The 23,409-nt window shown below is 38.9% G+C and overlaps 1 protein-coding gene across 2 annotated transcripts in view; it reads left to right on the plus strand.

Annotated features, from left to right (window-relative positions):
• The window catches only part of LMBRD1 (LMBR1 domain containing 1), an 89,096-nt gene that overhangs the window by 15,526 nt on the left and 50,161 nt on the right, over positions 1-23,409 (plus strand). Inside the window, exons 4-7 of one of the 2 annotated variants that reach the window (XM_074819818.1) lie at positions 5,429-5,526; positions 6,522-6,589; positions 11,111-11,199; positions 16,380-16,453. In XM_074819818.1, the coding sequence (XP_074675919.1) occupies positions 5,429-5,526; positions 6,522-6,589; positions 11,111-11,199; positions 16,380-16,453 (329 nt within the window). The remainder of the gene's footprint in view (positions 1-5,428; positions 5,527-6,521; positions 6,590-11,110; positions 11,200-16,379; positions 16,454-23,409) is intronic. The other variant, XM_074819820.1, reaches the window with a different exon arrangement.

Raw genomic sequence — 23,409 nt, forward strand, 5'->3', positions numbered from 1 at the left:
TTTTCAACAGAGGAACTAGCAGAACTGTTGCAACATTAAGTGTATGTTGGAGTTTATGCTACTACATGTAAATAAATTTACCATCAAATTGTAATATTAAATCTTACCTTAAAATGCATTGAAAGCCCGTAACTTCTAGAGAGCATATTCAAGGTGAGATTAAGGTCTAAGTGCCAGCAGAGCATTTGTGATGGATGGAAAATTCTGGAATGAGTCTCATGCTGAATCTTGTTGTGTATGCAGATCCTGTCTCAGAGTTGATACAGAATATGCTATAAGAGTTTAAGGTTTTTAATACAAAACATCAGTTACAAGTCAGCATTGGCTGAGAACTGCAGTTCTTTTAGTAAAGAATAACTTTGAAGGAATTGTGACTATTTAATGATTTCAAATAATGTTTGAGATAGAACTGCAACCGAAGTTGATTGTTCCTCATTTTAGGTGGAAGTGACTACCTGACAGGCTTGTGAACTGCCTGAAGGTATGTATTAGTTTCTACTTGGGGATTTCCCAGGGTCTTCCCTGAAGAACCCCCAAGGAGAACCATTGTAACTGTACAGGTCTGGTGACTTCAACAATTGTGTTGGCAGAAACAAAGCTTTAGCTGCACCTGGAATTAACTTGGCTCAATTTTGGTAGTTGATACTTCTCACTATTTAAGCTATCACTTCAGTATTAAACGTAGATGCTCTCTTGAAATGAAAGTGCACAATTTGTGCTAGAAGGGGTCCTGTTTCCAGCCACATGCTAGTGTGCTTTTTGCCCCCCTGCTTGAACCATTACTGGCATTTGATGAATGCTTGTGGTGTGCTAACCCAAACTTCAAAAATGGTGAACACTTACTTTGACTCAGAAGTGCTGAGGTTGAAAATAAAACTCTGGAGATAATCTAGTTCCATATACTTCCCATTCACAGTAGCTCATTTATGCCAGTCTCCAGCTGGATTTTGAATATCTCCAAGAATGGAGACTCTACTATGTCTTTGAGTAGCCTGTTCCAGTTTCTGACTGCAGACAGACTAAAAGTTCTTGTTTAAATGGAAATTTCCATAGTTTGTGCTCATTCCCTTTTTATCCTTTCCCTGGGCACCACTGGCACCACAAGTCTGCCACAGTCTTCAGTCCCACACAAGCATTTATACGCATCCCAAAGCCGCCTGTTCACGTTGAACGGTCCCAGCTCTCTGATGCTCAAGCCCTTAATCATTGTTGCTCTTGGGACTGTCCAGTATGTGGTCTCCTGTACTGAGGAGCCCAGAACTGGACATGGCACTCCAATTCTGAAGTACTGGTGAGACCACATTGAGTTAAGAGCAGTAACTACCTTCCTCCATCTAGTGGTGACAACTCTTCCTAGTGCAGTCCAAGGTGCTGTTGGCCACCAATGCTGCAAGATTGCTAGATTTGAGGCTCTTTTCTGCCAGTGTGTTAAGTTAAGGTGACCCAGCACAAGGTCTAGCAAATGCTGGAGCTGGTGCGAAGAATTTTAATAGGCCAGGTAGATGGTGGAGAGGGGGAAGTAGGACCCCTCCTTGGATCAGATATGACTTGCCTCTTAATGCTCACTGAAGAAAGCATTTCAGCATCTGACTGCTATGGTCAAGTAAATAAGTTTCTGTTTTTTCTTTAGTTATTGGTGTGGAATGCTGATGTGTTTTATGGTCTGCTTCTCAGGTGCCTATGTTTAGAAGTAAACAGTTATGGCTGAATACTTTAGATACACCTATCCAGTCTTGAACTCCTAGTTAATACCCATGTGTTTAACTTGATCTAGCTCTGTAGTGTGGCTATTGTCCATGCTTTAGGAGTCATGAATGGTTTGTGGGGTAGAGAAGACTTGAATCTAGAAGCAAGTCTTATGGTATACTTCACCTGCAGCTTGAGGGATTTAGTTTAGGTAAAGACCAAGCCAAATGTGATAAAGAAAAATCTGACCTAACCATATTTCTTAGATCAGGGTGGAAATTGAAAGCTTTTCCACAGAAATAGTTGACCAAGCAAGATCAGATGAGTCTTCAGTATCCACTTACACTTATTACTGCTCGAAGCATACTGTAGTTGCTTATCAGTAGCACAACAGCATTGGCCTTGCTGCTAGCTTTTTGATGTCACTTGCCTACTTAAAATGGACTCATTTTGAGTAGGAAAAGGGAATAGGCCAGGATGCTGCAGTGATGGGAGTCCTAAAAGCTGAAACTGCAGTAAGTGACCAGGCTTGCATACTTTTTCTAAATATATTCTCCTTCTGACACCATGGAGAGGATGATACTGAGCTTGATGAACCATTGGTTTGACTCCAGTTTTGCATTCCACACTGATTTTTACAGGATTGTTGTGTTTTTTCCAAATTTGTATTGAGAACTGCAGAAATGGAAGGATGTTCTATTAGTAAAGTCTTGCAGAAATACACCTTAATAGATTTTTCTACTAGTTTAATAGCCAGTGTAGTTTTCTGGTTTTTTAAGAAGGCGTAGGGCCTGAGCTGATGGAGTTCTATGTGAAAGGCATTAATTTGATGATCTGAAATGAGACTAAACCATAGGTTTAGTTAACTAAACTTTGCTTACTTGACTTACTGTGTGTTCTTCAGATGCTTATGCTGTGAATGGCTTTTTTAAAACCTGGTTAAGGCTGGACAAACTATACATTGATTCAACAGCCTCAATTCAATTAAATAAGACAATTCAACAAAAAGTTCAGTTGATAAGTGTAGCTGACTTAGTAGTCATTGGGAGTAGTCCTCTGCTAATATATTGTCACAGACCAGAAAAACAGAAAACTGGACACTAGTATGAAGAGTTACAGGAAAGTGTCAGGAAACAGTTTTCAGAAAGCAAAGGATTTATAGTTCTATAATATGACCATAAAACATAATATATGAAACAAATTCCAGATCTAGATAAGCTATGTATTTAGTAATGGAATACCAGCAGCTTAAATACAAAAAGCTAAGTTTAGTGTCAGAAGCCTGAGCTGTTCTCTTAAAACTGAATTAAGCTACTGATTAATAGCATTCAGGTAGTACCAGTATTTGATTGGTGTAGTGGTAAATGGTAGCCTTATTTCACACAGTTCAGATACTCTCTTGAATTCAAGTATCTCTTCCTTTATCCCCTTGGAAGAAACATGGATCAGTCACATTAGCTAATGAGCTATGGGTGTACCTCATATGAGTAAGGTATGCTGAGGTTAATATGGTGTAATATTCGGGCCCCTCACTACAAAAAGGACATTGAATTACTCGAGCGTGTCCAGAGAAGGGCAACGAAGCTGGTGAAGGGTCTGGAGCACATGTCGTACGAGGAGCGGCTGAGGGAACTGGGGTTGTTTGGTCTGGAGAAGAGGAGGCTGAGGGGAGACCTCATCGCCCTCTACAACTACCTGAAAGGAGGCTGCAGAGAGCTGGGGATGAGTCTCTTTAATGAAGTAACAAGCGATAGGACAAGAGGGAATGGCCTCAAGTTGCACCAGGGAAGGTTTAGACTGGATATTAGGAAGCATTTCTTTACAGAAGGAGTTGTTAGGTGTTGGAATGGGCTGCCCAGGGAGGTGGTGGAGTCCCCATCCCTGGAGGTGTTTAAGAGTTGGGTTGACGTGGCGCTTGGGGATATGGTGTAGTTGGGATCTGTCAGTGTTAGGTTAATGGTTGGACTGGATGATCTTCAAGGTCCTTTCCAACCTAGATGATTCTGTGACATAAACTTGGAAGTGAGGATGTTTTATGTTCTTGCAGTGATTTCTGTGGGCTGAATAGTCTGATCTTTGATTAATGATGCGTGTAACTTGCCTAATTCACTGGCACAGTGTAGTCTAGTCCAAAAAATCCCCAGATTTTTAGATTAGAGGCTTGATTTCTGAAAGCATTCATGATATTGAAGCAGTTTGAGTACTGCTCTAGAAGTCTAAGAATGCTACATTTCAGAGTTTGAAGTTTTAAGGTGTCTTAGAGCCCTGAATTTTATGCTCTTGGAAATGTGAGAAAACTTATGAACTAACCAAGAACTTGTTCTGTTTATTATGCTGCCACATTAAATCAGCACTGTAAAAAGTAGATACTTTAACACCTTGAAATATTTTTCCAAAGAATAGATTATGTTTAGAAATAATTTGTTATTTAGATTTAGGTTCTAGGTGTTGACGCTTTGTTTGGCTTCTACACCACCTTCAGTAAAAATGGTAGATTTCTCGGAAGCGCATGGATACTGTAAAGAGAGCACTAACCAAGATAAGAGGCCACAAACTTAAGTTAGAGACGATTATATTGGTTAGTGGTGGGAAGGGCACTAATTAGTTATGCGAAATGAGGCAAAATCACAGGATTTGTGTGGTCCTGGGTGTCTTGACTTACTGGCTCAAAGGGGTGGTTTTGTGCTTGGTTGTGTGGTACTTCTAACATTTTGAGGGTTTGGCTAACTATTCTAGAATTCCTTTCTTGTGGGGTGCAAATGCTGTAACATACTGCTTGACAGTTTTTAGTTTCCTAATAGACTTTTGAAATGTTCATAGTATAAGATATTTTGAAGTATTGAAGGATTTTGCTAAATAATTATGTCCTAAAATTATGTAACTTCTTACAATAGAGAACTGAAGACTTAAACTGGAAAATTTTGATCTGAAATTGGTCTCCTCCATTCACATCACTGGCTGATCAGTCCAGTTGATTTTGACTAGCTTTCTTAAGGTCTTCAAACTTGCCAGATAGTATTTGTGAAGACTGGTGTGTTAGTTTAACCCTTCACTATGTTAAACTAGCTGGTTTAATGTCTCTCCAGATCACCTGTGCATCTAAGTCATATGACAGTATGACTGTTTCAATTTAGGGACCACTCAGATAAATGTTGGTTGCAACCTCCAATTAGTGCTGCCTTCTAGAAAGGGATGTTAAGTGATGATACTTATTGTGATGTCTTGTTCTATTTTTTAAATTTAGGTTATCAATAATAGAACCACGCCTTCCATCTATAATGTACTTACATTAATAGTAGAACATCCCCTGAAATGGAGTCCAGTGATCAAAATATCTTTAAATTTGTTACTTTTTTGTATATATATTTTCTGTGAATAACTTCAGTTATTAGGTGGCATAGCTTGCTTTTATTCACTATTTGCTATGCTACCTCTTCCCTAGCGTGCTAGTCCTGTATATCACTTGCATGCAGATGATTACTTTTAGTCTTTTTATTGTTGCTGAATTGAAGGTGGAACTGAAATCCTTTGAGAGGGTTGGTGCCATAAGTCCTTTGGAGTTCACAAAACAGTAGTAGTTCATACGCTGGCTAGTGAATTTTATTAACTTTTCAGTGCTTGGAATTAGTAAGAGCTAGAATGAGAGGAAACTAATGTTTGATTCTTTCCTTTGAATTACTGTGCAGTAAATGAAGTACCAATGTAACTTTGTCTCTTCACTTAATTAAATTCTTTCTCCTAGCTTTGTACTCCATCATACTGTTCTGCGTGTTTCTGTGGATTCCCTTTGTCTATTTCTATTATGAGGAGAAGGAAGAAGATGATGGCAACACGTGCTCAGTAAGTTCACTCTAGCAAATGCACCAAGCAGGGAAAAGACAAATGAATATGGGCAAAAATGAAAGCAAGAACGATTGTCTAACTTGAATACTACAATGTTAATAGCATTTCTAAGTCAATTACTACAGTTCCTTTGAAATACTGAGGCAGCTCTTAATAACACTTAGTCTGACAGTCTATTCTAAGCACTGTGATCTCACATGAAATGAAACTTTAGTGAGATAAGTAATTAACATCTGATTGCCATGAATTCTTTATGCTTCATACAAATTTCTTTGAGCCTGATTTCATATACGGGAAGTTAAAACTTCTTATGTGAGATTTTTTTCCTTAGAATAGAAAACATGTATGAACAGATTTTAAAGTAGAAGACAGGAAGAATATACTGATTCTGAGATAAACAATTTGAGTACCTTCCTCCTTGTAGCATTTGCATTTTTTTCTTGAAGTAGGCAGTAGTAATTTACCTGAAGTTAGCACTTGGTTATTTTTGTAACACACTGAAGATTCTTGACATGTTTGACATTCCAGGGAATAAAATAGATACATGCCAGTAAGGTGCTAATGTCTCAAATTAAAATGCTGTTCTTAAAGAATCTTTTAATGATTGATCATGATCATTTGCCTCTCTATTCAGTTGTAACCTTAACATGAGGAAAAGACTTCTAGTCATAGATACAAAATAAAGCATTGGTAATAAGAATTTTCTTTGAGTGTATTTACACTGGACGAATTGTATGCTGGCTTCTGGCCACAGCTGCTCAAGTGCATAGTTTATGATGGAAGCATAATTCAATGTCATTGTTTGTAGTTCTGAAGCTATGAGACTCTTCAAGAATGTGTACTTCTGACTTGTATCTAAAACAGCTCATGTTTTATGTGGAGGTCCTTTTGTAGAACACCTGTTATGCTAAGTATGCTTTGCTATAACTTGTTGGATAAATCCATTTGGATTTATGTTATCTTAGTATGTTAACTTTCTCTTTAATATACAGCAGGTTAAAACTGCATTCAAATATACTCTGGGATTCATCACAATTTGTGCAGTTCTTCTCTTAATTGGGTAAGTATCTGTATTGAACATTAACAGGGCATATACTAAATAGAAGCCCAAATAGAACTTTGTTCTGTGCAAGATTAAAAAGGCAGATTATGGTGCACTTGATGCATATAATGAATATCTATCTTAACATCTAATAGGGTTTAAATATCCTGAGAATTAGATACCTGAAAAGTAAGAGTTTTACTAGAAGCTAAAATGGTTTACTTTAATTGTGGAGGTATGTGTGCTTCCAAGTTCTGCCTGTTTGTGCAGTGTGAACATCCATGAAGGACATGATAGCTATGACGTTTACAACTGTATTGATATCTCAGTGTACAACAGGCAGTAAAATATTTGTCATCTTCCTGTTTTCTGCCTCTTACCACATGCTTTCATAGATATGCCAAAACAGCTTTTTAGGAATATGAGTAGGTGTTAAGTGCTTAGTACTTTCCTAAATGGAAGTGTTCTGTGGAGGACAAGTATAATGTGGTGTTACACTTGACATAGCTGTACCTTGTATGATCAGGGTTTTGCTGGCCTTTGTTTGGAAGGCAGACATTACTGAAATGGTTAACTTGTTTGCAGCAAGTGCTGTTATTCTGAAACTCCAAGCACTATTACAAATTCAATTTAAGATCACCATTAAGCATGACATGCACACCAGTATTGGATGTTTCTCATGTATGCTGTGTCATGAGCTTTTTAGCATTTTGACTGCAGTAATAAAGTTGGTAAAAATCACAAAATGTATGATAAATGATCCCTATCTAAATACTGGAGTGTCAAGTAGAAACTAGACTGAAATTAACACTTCTAATTGTATACCATCTTATTAGATTATTGGTTTAGTTTTGATAAATGCTTAAGGTACACTTCTAAGAAGTCTGTGCTTTTAATTGAAAGTGACAAATTTGCTATTGTGAGAGACTAAAGGAGTTTGAGTTAGCTTAATCATGGTCTAGAAATACTACTAAAGCTTCTGACAAAATGTATTTCTCTGACTGTTGGCTCACATCATAGGCATACATCATGTGTACTGTATAACAAATATATCCAGTTTAGAAAATTTTGCAGTGTCTCTAGTAGTTGTCAGCTGAATCCTCAGTAGCTGTAAGCATGTTTGTTCCTCTCTTCCAGTAAGATGGAACTTGGTTCTTGACTTCTGAATTGTCCTCTGTGTTCCTAGGCTTGTTCTTTAAAGTTTTCACAACTTGTAAATTACAGCAGCTTCCATGATGTCCCTCAACACTGTGCCATATGACAGTGACATTGACTTGCAAATCAGACAGCTGTAGTACTTGGCCTGGGACTAAGTTACTGAACAGTGCTTCTCCATAGGTGCAGACTTGAAACCCACTGATCTAAACAGCAGGAGTATCTGCTGCAGAGAGGCAGAACTTCTTTAGATACTGATAGTTTTAGTATTTCTGGATTCTAATTGGAACAGTTTTTCTGCTATTATATGTATGAGGTTTCTTGCTTTCTTTTAAGATGATAATGATTAAGTAGTAGTGTCATCCTAATGCCCTTGGAATGGAAAAGCATCCTTGCTACTTAAGATGCTGCTACAGAAGAATATAGTTCTTGTCTGTTCCCTTTAAGAGAAACTACAAGACTGAACAGCTCAGTTTAGGAAGCAAATTAGGTGACTGTGCTGAAGAAAAACGTGAACTTTGATTCTAGTATAGTTATATACATATATATTTAAAAAGTGGGTGTCTCAGTGTTTATGTACATCGTTAGAGAACTTACCTGTCTTAAAGTTAGTCAGCTGTCTACACAGCAAGGGCAAAGAGCAGCCTCAGAAGTCCCAGTGTGATGGGAAAGAGATACAAGTGTTGGAGCTGAAGCTTCTACATGAGGGGCTCAACTGAATGTGATAGTGAAGAAGCAGTCTTGAAGTACTGCTGCCTATATCTGGCAGTAGCAGGAGATTTTCTTGCTGGTGGTCAGGATCAGACCAACACTAAAACAGACTGAAATTTTATGTACGGGATTTAATTTTAGGAGGCTGGCTTAATGGACTAGAATAGTCATGCCCACAGTTTACAAGAGCAAGAGGGGTTGGAATATTTTCTGTGAAGTGCCTAGCAAATAGTTGATCTTTTTGTGCTTACATAACTGGTGTCTCATCAAGACAACCTGTGTTCTGATAGACTTAAAAGTAATCTGTATAATTAAAACAGGTCAATAGCTTGGTTCCTTTGAAGATAGATCTAGACAAGAGGTCCCTACTTCTTTCCTGGTCAGCAGTCCTCAAAGAAACCATAAAAGCTATATTAATCTTGAAGTTTAGTTATATCTTATTCTTACCTCTATGTTTACATTGCTCCATTAGAGTTCTGTGCAACTGTTTTGGGAAACAAAGCTGCATTAACTGAATTCTCGGCTACACCTATAAAACCCAACACTGGCACTTGTACTCTGCTCGCTCACTGTCAATGGACTGACTTGTACTGCATCACAGTGATGACAGTGAATGGAGTTATTTAGCATGGAAACTTATTCTTTTGATGGCTACTGTGGTCCTCAGGCTGTGTTGACCATTTAGTCGACATAGCAAAATAGCCCAGACTTTTGTCAAATTTCTTCTTGCTTAGTGTGCATGAAGAATAGGCCTAAACTGCAGTGTGCTGTGCTAGTGCAAGGGATGGGCTGTGTTTCAGAGATCCTTTGGGAATGTGGACTGGATGCAGGTCTGTAGATGGCTAGGCATGCTAACTCTGTCTTATTCTTCTTGTGGTCTGTTAAGGCCAAAATTCTGTTCAAGTGGGCTAGTTAGCCTTCTGGCTAGTTTGCTACTAGTTTGGGGGCAGGGAGGGGAATAAGATTCCTGCTTGCCTGGGTCTAAGGTGTGTCAATTTAGAGCTTCTGCATTCCTTTGAAGCCCTTGTTGCATGGAGCTTGCACAGGAGCAGTATCAGATGTCCATCTCCTCCAGTCAAGATATAGCTGAGTACTAACTGAAGAATGTATATAATGGGATTCTGCTCTGATTGGTGTCCTTTGACATGCTGGTTGTAGGTAGTCTTAGAAAATAATTTTAACCTTATTGCTCTTGGAGGGGGGGGGGGGAAATTCAAGCAAACTATAAATATCCTAAGATGTTCTTCTATCATTTGTTCCCTGCATGTGGTCCACAGATAGCAAATTCATACTGATCCTAAAATAAAAGGGCTTGAGCTCATGTAGTTTCCCAGTCTCCTATTTTAACCCTTTTTTAGCAAGTAAACATGCAGATATTTGTTATCTCTTGAAAGTAGAAATTTTGCCTGTGTTAATACCTGTCTTAATTTTTGCCTGAATGCTATTTTACAGAAAGAATTCCTGCTAGAGGCAGATATAAGAACAAAACCTAAAGTCAGCAAGCATGCATCAACTTAAGTAAATGCTAGCCTTAATCTACCTCTTGCACAGTCAAGAAGCTGAAAATCAAACTTTTTTAAAAGTTAAGAGCTTAATTTTTAAAGTTTCAACTTTGTTTGCAGAGTACCAGCTTGGTTTTGGTTTTGATGAGATGATTATAAGTGCATGTAGTTAGTTTAACGCTTACCTTTGAAACACATGCTTATGCTCCATACTTGAAGTTTGAGGCATGCTACTGGAAGATGCATATTTGTTATTCATTTGTTTATTGGGACTTCAAGCAGGGATCTGATTGCGTACTCTTTCTTACAGAAGTCCAAAAGATACTTGTGAATGTATTTTTTTTTTTTTATGGACTTTGGTCAGGTTCTTGCATTCCTTGCCTAAAAAGCTTCCCTCCAAATCTGATTTCCTTGTGACTTGTAGGCATTCTGTTTTTATGTCTGGAAGCTATGATTTCGCATTGGTGTGGAGGTACTGGTTTTCCAGTTGTTACAAAACTAAATGTTTTGTCTATGAAGGTGGTGGACTTTAGATGGGGAGAGTGACAGCAGGAAGCTTTTGCCTCCCCAGAAGGCTGTTGTACCTGACATTCTTCTGAGCACTCTTTCTTGTCTCTGCTTATTGGAAGGTCAGAAATATTTGATGAATTTCTCTGCAGTTCTGTTCTCTGGGCCAGCTACAGAACAAGGAAAGGAATGCAGCAAATGTGTTATTTTAGTTGTAATAATGGAAGATAAACATGTCCCTTTAATGCTTGGTGTGGGAATCATTAATTGTTTTGAAGTGTGGATTTCTAAGATAATTTGTCTCAGTTGATGCTTAAAGTCTTTACTCCTCTGTATGTGAGTCAAACTAGGATAGTAAATCAGATTAATACATCTTCTAATGACGTTTGAGTGTGGGATCCTTACCTTGGTTAGGACTGGTAAATAGAAAATCACTTCTTCATTGACCTCAGACCTGATTCTGCACACACACACGTACTCTGCTGACCTAGTACAGTCTTTGAGGGGAATGTGAATAAAATGAAACATTGCCTTCAGAATTTTTTAAACCTGATGTCATACAGTTTTTCTTCAGGAATAAATGGATTTCTGTTTTCTTAACTTGGAAGTAGAATTCTTCTGATACTGGATTAATTAGGGCGACATGACTTTTGCTTCGTTACAGTGCTTTCGTTCCTTTGGATATTCCCAACAAGAAGAATTCCACAGAGTGGGAGAAAGTGAAGCTCCTGTTTGAAGAATTTGGAAGTAGTCGTAAGTTTGAGATTTGTTCTGAGCTTTGTATAACTTGTTGCTGACTTATTTTGGCATACTCATCGTTGAACAAGAAAACTTACTTTCTTGGTGACAGTTTTCTAACTCTTAACTGCTTACCTTTGCAGTAATATTGTTCTCTTTTTGCTCAAACAATGAGAACTGTCTTTCAAGTACAGAGAGGAGACACAGCCAGTGTCTGCTTTCATTACCGTCCCCATTTGACAGCAGGATTCTAATGATATTAATGGTGGGGAGGGGAAGGTACTTCCATGGAGTCTTCACTCAACACAGCTTTTAAATGTTAGTTGGATATCCTAAAATCGGTGAACTTCAGTATGGTGAGTGTGTATCTTATCGTATGATGTTTTTCAAGTGCTTACCTATTTAATGTGATGCTGCTGTTCACAGCAATATCACATGAGACTTTCATAAGTGGTTTTGTCTATTTAGACAGGAAAATCCTATGGGTCTTATGATTTTTTTTCCCTTTGTTCTCCTAGTATTTACCTCTTCTAAAATTGTTTTGTTTGCATTTGTTATACTTTTTATGCTAGGGAGATAAAGAACTATTCTGAAAGCCAAACTCCATGAAGTTCTATTTCATGTTTAGCTTATGCAGTTCATGTATTTAGCCAGGGTGTATTTTCAGAGCAAAGATATGAAGAAAGTGTTTTATAAGTGAGCTAAGACAGACTTGATGTCACTTTCCAAATGTACCCAGAAAAATGGTAATTGAAAGTTACTTACCAAACATTAATCCAAATGCATAAGTATGCTAATATTTGTGCCTCATTCTTGCTATGATTCAGAGTATTGGCTTCTGTCTGAATGTTTTAGAGGATAATGCTATGAGCCTTGGTCGAGTAGTATCCTGCATTATTCTAGGAATTTTGTACTGACTAAAAATTTCCTGCTATGACATTTGCCAGCTCTGTCAACACTTGGTCCTGAAGGGATACACTGATCAACTTTGTATGTCCAGTTTCTCTAACCTAATCCTCTTCCATCAAGGGTGCATCTTCCTTACAACCTTTCCCCTGGTCTGTCAGGCCTGTTTCCTGAAGTCTGGTATTGCTGATAAAGACTGAGTCAAGACATTCAGTACTTCAGCCTTTTTGTAGAATCATAGAATGGTTTCGGTTGGAAGGGACCTTAAAGATCATCTAGTTCCAACCCCCCTGCCATGGGCAGGGACACCTTCCTCTAGACCAGGTTGCCCAAAGCCCTGTCCAACCTGGCCTTGAACACTTCCAGGGAGGGAGCAGCCACAGCTTCTCTGGGCAACCTGTTCCAGTGTCTCACCACCCTCACAGTGAAGAATTTCCTCCTTACACCTAATCTAAATCTACTCTTTCAGTTGAAAACTGTTACCCCTTGTCCTGTCACTACCCTCCCTGATAGTCCCTTCCCATCTTTCCTGTAGGCCCCCTTTAAGTACTGGAAGGCTGCTATAAGGTCTCCTCAGAGGTTCTCCAGGCTGAACAACCCTAACTCTCTTAGCCTGTCCTCATAAAGGAGGTACTCCAGCCCCCTGATGATCTTCATGGCCTCTTCTGGACCCATTCAAGCAGGTCCATGCCCTTATGTTGGGGGCCTCAGAACTGGACACAGTACTCCAGGTGGAGTCTCACAGGAGGGGAGTAGAGGGGAAGAATCACCTCCCTTGACCTGCTGGCCACACTTCTCTTGATGCAGCCCAGGATATAGTTGGTTTTCTGGGCTGTGAGCACACATTGCTGGCTCATGCTAAGTTTTTCATCCACCAATACCCTCAAGTCCTTCTCCACAGGGCTGCTGTCAATCCACTGACTGGCCAGCCTGTATTTGTGTTTGGGATTGCCTTGACCTATGTGCAGGATCTTGCACTTGACCTTGCTGAACTTCATGAGGTTTGCACGGGCCTGCTTCTTGAGCCTACCTGGGTCCGTCTGGATGGCATCCCTTCCCTCCAGTGTGTTGTCCACATCACACAGCTTGGTGTCATCAGCAAACTTGCTGAGGGTGCACTTAATCCCACTGTCCATATTGCCAACAAAGATGTCAAATAGCACCAGTCCCAATACTGACCCCTTAGGAATGCCACTTGCCACTGCTCTCCACTAAGACATCAAGCCATTGGTTGAACTGAGTGAGTTATGGTCATCCAGCCAATTCCTTATCCACAGAATGGTCCATCCATCCAATCCGTGTCTCTCTCCAATTCAAAGACAAGGATGTCATGCAGGACAGTGTCAGATGCTTTCCACAAATCTGGATAGATGATATCAGTTGCTCTTCTCTTATCCACTAATGCTGTAACCCCATTGTAGAAGGCAGCCAAACTTGTCAGGCGTGATTTGCCTTTACTGAAGCCATGTCCTGTGTCACCAGGGCCCTTGCCTCACTCAGCAACACACCCACATTTTGCCTCGTTTTCCTTTTGCCACTACTTGAAGAAGCCCTTGTTGCCTTTGACATCCTTGCAGAGTCTTTCATCATATGTGCTGTGCAGTAAGCTGTGCTTGCAAGCATAGGAGACAGGGATGGCAAGTCCATAGCTCTTTCAGAATTTCAGCTGTCTGCTTGTTTGTGTTTCTCTTGCTTCACAAAAATTCTAACTGACAGCGTAGAATAAAATGTTGCTTTAACTCTTTATACAGGTAGTGACAGTAGTTGAGATGTAAGGTAATTTTTCTAGGCCACCTTGATATGGCTGTCAATTAAATATTCAGCTCTGTACATGTCTTTGCTATGCAAGTGTAGTATATAGCTGATGTTTTTTTCTAGGAGGATTTAATCATTAAGATGCTAGATTTGGCTGTGGAAGTCTGTTTTTGATTTCTGACTCTACCAGCATTCTCTCGTAACTTTTAATCTCATAGGATAGTTCAGACTAAAGAGACCTCAGGTCACCTAGTCCAATGTCCTGCACGAAGGAAGAAGGTGTAAGGTCAGACCAGGTTGCCTAGGGCTTTATCAGCTGGCTCTTGAAAAACCCCTAGGAATGGAGACTTTGATCTCATGGTGAAAAAAAAAAATTATCCTCTTATCCAGCATGGGCATGATTGCATTACACTCAGCTCCTGTGCAGCACTGAAGAGGCTGGTCTCCACCTCTTTGATAAACAGACAGGCTATATTAGGTCTCTCGAAAGCTGTCTGTTCCAGCCTGAACAAGCCTGACTCCCTCAACATGTCTGCATAGTATGTGCTCCAACCTCTGACCAATTTAACTCTCCCTTAACTTGCTCAGATTTATCAATTTTGACAGTAGTGGGGACCTCAAAACTGGTTGTGCTATTCGCTGTATGGTCCGTTCCCTTAATAGATGGACATGCTCCTGTTGATACAGTCCAGGATGCTGTTGGACTTCTGTGCTGCCACAGTACACTGGTTTATCTTCGGATTGCTGTCTTTCAAGACCCCCCCCTGGGTTTTTGTAGAGCTATTCTACAGCCATCAAGTCCCCAGTCAGTATGGTTGCAAAAGGTTATTTTGTGTTCCAGATACTGGAGAAATGAGGACAAAATCCTTTCCTGTTGTCTTTACTTCAACCTGTTGTCCTGTTCTTATATTAACTTATCCTTTTCCTTTGTCTTTCTGCAGTTAACCCAAGAAAAACAAAGATCTTAATTTTGGATGTTTGTTCTATGTCCATTCAGTTGTAGTGGGATTATAAAAGGAATGCAAACTCACCCACTGAGGCAGAACCTGATAATATACTTCTGGTATACAATTATCAATTTTTCAGTCAGATAGTTTCTTAATGTTCCATTGAACATAATTTAAACTTTCAAAATGGATATTAAATGTTGGTTTCAAATACATGTACAGAAGGATCATCAAATACGGTGTCTTAAGTATGTTGTGTGATATGTTATAAAAAGGGGTCACTTATGTGTGGGGTTTTTCCCCTAAACTTCAGAACATAGGTAAAATTTTCACAAGTATTGAAGGGGAAATAGTGCTGGGTTTGTTTTTTTATTTTCAGTTTTAAACATAGCTGTAGTATTTGAAACTTACATACATACTGTTGTTAGCTTTAGGGAAGTTATTCGGTATTATCTAGCAAAAATGGTTGAACTAGATGATCTTCAAGGTCTTTTCCAACCTAGATGATTCTATGAAAAATAGCAAAGTAAAGGTTTGAGCTGTGAAGTTGGATTTAGTTGTGCTATCCAATTAGTTTTTGGTATTTTTGGAAGGAGGCCTGTAGGGTTTGTCAGAGGAAGGATTCAGTTTCTCAGAGGATAACTATAACAGTATTTCTCTGAATATTTGATGTTATGTTCAAGAAAAAAGAATGGAAACTGGCTAATAATTCTGGGTGAGTAAGAAAGCTATTGTGCTGTAAATTGCTTAATTAACTAGAGGGGAGGGGAAGACATTGGGGAGAACCCTAAATAGTAGCTTAGTTCTTATGACTGGGTGCAAACTTCAAATTGATTGCTTAAAGTTAATTTGGATGATTGCTCCTATAAGTTCCTATGCTACTATTTAACCAAAAAAGCTTGCCATGTTATGTCCTGCATAGTGAGTGTAGAGACAGGTCTGTTGTGAAAAATTATGTAGGATTCAGGGCATTTGCCTTTGGGGATGAGCTTGGTGGGACTTCTATTTATCCCTTTTCATTTCTAGAGTGGTAGTAAGGCTACAGCAACTCCTTAGTCCCCCGACCTTTTTCCAGTTTATATATCTGGCTGTATGTGGTCTGAGTGAAGCTGAGGCCTGCAGTCTGGCTTGTTTGGTTGTTTGAAGGATCAGTGTTTGCTTGATTCTGATTAGTGCTTTATGATGAGAAAACAGGTGATAACAAACAAAACCAAGATAACCATCCAGAATGCATGTGTAAAATTACCACAGCACCCTGTGGAGGCCAGAAATAAGTCTTGAAGAGACATTAGGCAGCTGTGCGAGCAAGTTTGTTAGTGCCTAGTCAACCACTTGACTGAATGCAACATCTGTGAACTTGCAGCAGGGGTGAGATGGCTGTCCTGCTTCTTGCAGTATTGGAGGAGGATCTACTGCTGACAAAGCTATGCTATGTGAATTTTTCATCTGAGTTGTTATGGCTGGTAACTATGTCTCCATTTTTTTTTCTATTACTTAATGAACTTAAATGTCTTCAGGAAAACAATTCAGGAAGAAATGTTCTTATACCTCCACTGTAGGAATTTTCAACAGTCTTTTTTTTTGCAGATGGTTTGACTGCTCTTTCGTTTTCCATTAGTTCCTTGACTGTGATTGGAATGTTGGCAGCTATCACTTACACAGTAAGTTGTAATGCAAATATTTCAGCCCTTTACGTTCATGATACTAGCAGTTATTACAGGCTATACCTGTACAGGAAACGGTTATCATGCTAAATAGTTTCAACAGTGTCTTCTAGCTCTGGGTTTTCATGGTTTGAAACACTACTTCTGAGTTCTTGGAATGAGAGGAATAACTTTTTTACTGCACACTTAAGAACCACTGTTTCAGTACTTGAGCACAGATCAGACTTAATTTCAATGTTTTTCTGCAACAGGAGGTCACATTATTCCTTATGGCTTGTAACACATTTACTGGCTCCTCGTGTTTCTAAGCTTTCTGTCTCTTTCTGTCCCTCCAGCAGTGGAGAACTAAATACTGCTTTACTGATTGAACTATGGTGTAACCTAGACTTGATCTGGTCAGTTGTGATGGTCTGATGAAACCATAATTAATGTCTCAAACATTTGATAAAGTTTGTTAAAGGAAACTGTTTCTATGGAAACGCCAGGACTGTACAGGTAATGGTGGGAAGATGCAGCGAGAGGAAGGGGTCCTGCGGAGGTGGGACCACACATTTCTGAGGCTGAACTTCACTATCTTGAGCAACTCTATAAAGAGCCAATAAAGAAGCCATTTTCACAACACATGCGTCAAGAAGAAAGGTCAGAAAATGGTCATACTTGCTGAGAGGGGGGAGTAACTCCCCAGTGGCTCCCCAAGCTCCCCCACTGACCCATTTCCAGAAGAATCTGAATGTACAAACTATGTATGCACCAAAGCAAGAATTTGAGAAGCCTAAGGTGTTCATGATGCCTGAGTAGCCTAATGAGTCCAAGTGCCCACCTGGAGGAGGGGCAAGGAATTATGAGAGGATGTGACTCAAAGCCCTAGGTGGCTGTGCCCCTCCAGAACAGGACCCCTAGGCTGGCTAGACCAATGCTGGAACCAGGACTGGTGAAATATTTCTTCTTTGTCTTGTTCTCTTGCTCTCTTTTACTCTTTCTTTCTCTCCTTTTCTCTCTCATTCTATATCCCTGTATCCCTGCATGTTAAGGCAGGGCTTGTCCAGGCATGTTTGCAGCTTGTTGGGACATGTTATAAGATCTGCTGCTAGTCTGTGTATGTTGTAAGTTTGTTGGTGTGTTATGAGGTTTACCACTTGTTGCAGAGGTTGCAAGGCTTACTGACAAAGTTTCATGCCATTATCCGTTGTGTGCAAATAAAAATAGTGGTGTGAATTGAAGAATCTTTGGTCTTGTTTCACCTTAATTCTAACCTGGGAATCGGCAAATCTGAGTTGTCGTACCAAGAAACTGGGATGGGACATCAGTCTATAATACTGAATTTACTACAACTTTTCTATGTTGATGTTTTTATCTCTACAGAACTCTTCATTGTAAAGTCTGGAAGAATAACTATAAAAAAGTATGCATAATATGCTCTATCATAACTGTTTCTTTTTGTAAAGGGCTGTTCCTCAATAAATGAAAAAGCTGTGTCTTTAACAGAGTATTGCTTCACAGTGCTGTATTTCTAGAATTTGAGTAAGGGTAGATATCTGTGCAGGTTGGGATTCAGTTTTAGCTGTAAGAATCTGTAGCATCTTCTGTGATGTGTGCCTTAAATCAAGAACAGCTAAAAAGTTAAAAGCAAATAGTTTGAAACTGTTCAGAGGCTTGTTTTCTAAAGCCTCAGGAATATTCTGATTAGCCCTAAGCATGCAACTAAACCATTGCAGTCCTTTCTGTTGCTTAGAAGGGTTTGAGAGTGTTCATTCTGTAACTGATTGTAAATCATACAGTTAAGGCTATGTTAATTGAACTGCTTGACTCTTGCTTTTAGGTGGAAAGGTAAGGAACCACTTTAACTTAGTAGCTTTGGCCAACACTTGGTGTTCATGTGGTCACTTGCTTTTTTCCAATCTGTTCTATTTCTTCAGTCACTGAATAATCAGCCTGTTTTTAATGCTACATGTATTAACTTGTCATCAAGGTAAAATTTTGCAACAAAAATGAAGCTTTGAAGCCTAAGATGACTGCAGACAAAGCTTTAAAACTTCTGAGGAGTCAGTGTTTTCCTGATAGTTTTTAATCTTTAAGGTAATGTCCTTGCTAAAATAACTTTCTCTTCCATTGCAGCCTGGCTCTGACACAGTAAAGTTGTTCCCACATAACTTCGCTAGTGAATTTTAAGTGACTCCATAACAATAGTTCATACAATAAGTTATTTCGAAGCATTGCTAGCTAAGGAAGTGTTTTGTGGTAGCTTGTCAGGCAAAGGATAGATAGATATCTTTGTTCTAGAATAATTTTATTAAGAAAGAGGAAAGTGTGTTTTAATCATAACTGGGTAAGGGGGTAAAATATCTGCTAAATGCTACCTTTAGACTCTTAAACAAATCTAAATTGAATAACAAGCATGGCTGATTTTCTTTCTCTTTATACTAGTGACTTCAGCAGGTGTAAGTTACAGCAGGATTATGGGAGGCAATTCAGTACAGGTTCTTAGATGTAAATGTCAGAACACTGGCAGTTCAGCAATCAGGCTCTGTGCAGTAAGGTAGGAGAGCAGTTTGGTGGGTCAGCTAGTAGGTATCTCAAGTGATCTGAATTGCTTTCAGCCCCATGAGGTGCTTTACCGTGACCCAAATCATAAATTTTATTACTTTAAGCCTTTTCTGACTGACATGGTTCACTAAATCATTCTGGCTATATTGCTGACATCTAGATCATGTGCTGGTCAAAAAAGATCCAGACCTTTGCTTAGCCTGTAATAACATGTCAGCTTTTAAATTTGTTTCCCTTAATTATGGAAGGGAAGATTAATCTCTTGTTCAATTACACTACTGCAGAGCACATGTGTTTTTTAACCTCCATGAGATGACATTAAGAACAAACTCATTAGCTGGGAGAGTATCCTCAGTGTTGTGTTTTTTTCAAACAGCTACTTGAGTATGGTTTTTATAACTGTTAGTAAACATCTATAAGCATCTAAAATGCAAGACTTTTATTTAGCACAAATTTATTGCTGACTGAAATGTAACTGATATTTTTAAAAGTAGCATTTGGAAGTTTTACTAATGTTCCTTGCTTCTGATGTTATTTCCCTATTTATTTTTGAGCACAGATCAATTGTAGACACCATTCAGCAGAGTATCACAATATGCTTCTGTCCTCAGAACTAGCTGAACCTGGAAATATGTGAATTCCATTTAATGTTCAATAACTTCAGTGTTCTGGGTTGTCTTTGGTTTCTCAGATGAAGACAATACCTCAGTCCTCAATGTTGTTGCCTTAGTCTTACTGTATTTAGGACTTGTGCTACAATATTGGGTGGGAAGTAAGGTGAAACATCAAGTATGATAACGAAAACAGTCTTCTCTGAATACCTTAATTAATGAGATTTTAGGCTAATTTGTTGCTTTGAAAACTCCCACTTATCTGTCCAGGCAAATGCCCGGAGCATGGAATTACTATTTAATTTGGTCTTAACTTCTGTATTTGATCCTTCTGAAACTATCTATTCTGTTTTACAGTAGGTGTTAAGGCAGGGTGGGAGAAATGGAGCATCTGTTTCACAGAAGTTTTAGGGATAAGCTCACAGAGGAGGTGGTGGTTGTCCACCTCAGTGTTTTTTGTCATTGTTTGCAGGCAATTGTAGAATCTTATGCTGAAACAGTGTGCTGGCTTTGATACATGGGTAGGCTGAGGTAAAAATGTGTCACAGTTAATGAAAACCACTTATTAGAAGATGTGCATTCTTAAAGTTGAGCAGGAATAGACTTTTTAATGCTCTAGTGCTGTTATAACACTTTGCCTACTGCCAGTGATGGTCAAGCTTCCATATGTAAGCAATTTCCACCTGCAACAGCATGGGCAGTGCAGTTCTCATGATCTGAAGAGTGAATTGCAAGTGTGACCTTGATCATATGTGGATGCCATGTAACTGCATTCCAGTTTATATTGTGGGCTGAGCTTTTCCCAGTGGTGTGACTTAATGCAAAAGTTACTTCAGCAGTGAAAAGTTCCTGGGCTGTCACGTTTCCTGAAACTTCAGGAAGAGGTTGGCCCAGAGTATAGCCTCTCAATCTTTACTAGTTTGGATTCCCCCTCTCCTTCCATTTGGGAAGAGAAGATGATTCTGAAAGGAGTAACTGTTTTTCTTTTGGTAACTTCCCACTTCTCTGCATTGCGAGTTTTATTGCTGTGTTAGTCTTGTATAGAAAAAATCACCTCTAGATAAAACAAAGGCATTAGTGCACAAGCAAGTCTGTAAGGCATTGTTTGTAACTCTTGCCTCTGTTAGACATCTGACAAGTAGTTAAGCTCCTATATTTTTCAGCCAGCCTTTTGCATGCCTATCAAATTGTTTGTCCCAGTTTCTAAAGGTGGGAGGCCTTTGTGCTTAGTCATCAAACCACTGTTTGATAATGAATGGTGACCTTTTTTTAAGCACAAAAAGAGAATACCTTTATATAAGGGTGAACACAGGAACAAAGACAGCTACTTCAAAATTCTCCTCAAATGCTTAGCAGATGATGGAAAAAAGGGTAGAGAATAGATGGAGACATGATATGTGGTATCTGAGGTCCCTTGTCTCTGAACAGAGGTGATCTCAGCTCTTTGGTTTATACTAGTGAAGAGTTGAGGATTTGTAGTACAGACATAACTGCATTTTTTGATGTTTCTCTGACTTCTGAATATCCTCAGTCTGTTCCATTGCCAGTGTTGCAATTGTATTGTTAAAAGGAAGCTTAGAACAGGTGTATCTGGTTTTCTGTATACTCATATTCACCTTCTTACTCTAAAGAAAAAAAAATCTATTTTGAATGAACATTTCCTGAAGGTTGTATTATAAGTGATATGTTAGCAAATGCTTTCATACCTAATTAAGAATGGTTTTACATTGAATGCCTACTACTATAACACAAAATAGTACAAGTAATTAGGAATGCTGTGCCTGCACTGACTGCAGTTGACTGATTTAATCTTAAAATGTTATTTGTGGAAGAATACCATGAAACAGATGAATCAAGTGATTCTATTTAAGTTGCTTGGAATACAATTTATCCATTCTACAATTAGTCAGACATAGGCTAACAATACTGCTTTGTGTAGCTTTCAGTGTGAAGAATTAGGTTATGGCTGTTCTAAAATTGCACTCCTGCATTGTGGTAATATACAATACTACGAGAAGTTGGGGAATAGAGGCTTTGGCACTGGCAGCAGGCAGCCTTGAATTTAAGTAGATACTGAGAGGAAAAGATCACTTCTACATGTGTATGCTCCTAGGCTTTATGAAAACATATTCTCCTGCTTCTGCATGGGGAGGGATACAGAGGGTTGATGTTCTTTAGATTGTAAATGGCTGCAGTTTAAACTACGGAACTAACAAATTTACCCCAATGACCAATTTAGTTAAAATCTATTTTTCAAGGAGTACTGTCTATTGATCCAGTGTTCTGGGCCTCTGTTAAGGCCCAGCTTGAGTTAATGTATTACTCTGAAATACATGGTGAGCTATTCATGCAACAAAGAACAGACTTCTTATCAGGCCACACAATGTTGTAACATTTGGTATGTTTGGTTTTCTTCGGGGGGAGTATGTGCATGGGTGACAACACAAATTGAAGCATTGTGCTGGATGTTGACAACTGAGGACTTGTGTTACTGAGTGTCGTAGAAAGGTACATAACACTGCAGTTTGATGTGGTTGTCACTATATTAGCTTGCTGGTTTTCATTTTCTACAGCTTCAAAAATCAAAATCAGGTCACCAAATTTGACCTAGTGATACATACAGAGAAGAGCTTTTCTCATAGTTTGAAGAAAAATGCAGAATTTCACTGAGTTGCAAGCTTCTCCCCAGCTTCTGAATGGAGTAGCATGAAATACACTGTTAAAGCCAAAGATGCTAGAGAAATTAAAGTTATTTGGTATGAAAAATTCCTGAGTTCCTCAATTTCTGTGAAACACTAGTTATGAATTTGGAGAAGGATTAGTAATGTTTATTGAACCTGAAAGCATGTCATCCCTGAAGGTAATTCACTGGAAGGGTACTAACATAAAAATTACCAGCTTAAGGAGTTAATGTAGGAGTTGCTTCTCCTAGGGAAGATCAGGGCTTCCTCAGAACTACTTTCAGTGATGACTTAATACAGAAGATGGTGTATGTTTTTGCAGATGCTCTTGGTTAAAAGCAAGAGTTAATCTAAGAATTAGATTTGAATTCATGTTTTACACTTGGTATGAAATATCTTCAGGAGTCAAGAGCTAACATTTGTATAAAGGAGCAAATTAAATGTTTTATGGCATTTTTTAACACCATGCCAATCATATGAGAATAGAAATGAGATGAGAGGAAGATGATTGAGGAGAAGTAAAAGGAGTGCTTAGAGAGACGATCTGAACTCCACACTTGAAGTGGAAAATAAATTTGCTTCTTCCAAGTGATGACATTTGGGACAATCCTGCAGAATGTGGCAGCTGTGGCTTCTCTGGACCTATAACAGTTTCTGGCTGTGGACTGTGGTTCTTGAGTCTGAACCTTTCAGTAGTGTTAGCCTTCTGTATGAGAAACAGAGCTTCTCAACACTTGTTTGCAAAGGAATATGAAAGGTGTCTAGCATGAGGCTAAACATTTTGAAGGTAGTGTGTAAGGGTAAGCTAGAACAGACATCTTAATTGTATTTGACAAGTCTCTCACGTTATTAAAAAGTCCATAACAGTAAATTCTCAAATTGCCTCTTACATTTGCCCTATAAACTTTTGTTCTATTAGCTTTGGTTTTGTTTTTTTACTATAGCCATTCCAATGAGCAGTTTTTCTTCCAAGTTACTTGTTTTATTAGGAAGCGGGCACAGAATTGAATTATCTAGTTTTTCCAAAAACTTAACTTTTTACGGAGTGCAGCAAACTCACAGGTTAGGACCAAAAAAACCAACTTGATTAGATGTGTGGTAAAGCAGAATACATGTT

This window comes from Strix aluco, chromosome 3, assembly GCF_031877795.1.
Source record: "Strix aluco isolate bStrAlu1 chromosome 3, bStrAlu1.hap1, whole genome shotgun sequence".
NCBI lineage: Eukaryota > Metazoa > Chordata > Aves > Strigiformes > Strigidae > Strix > Strix aluco.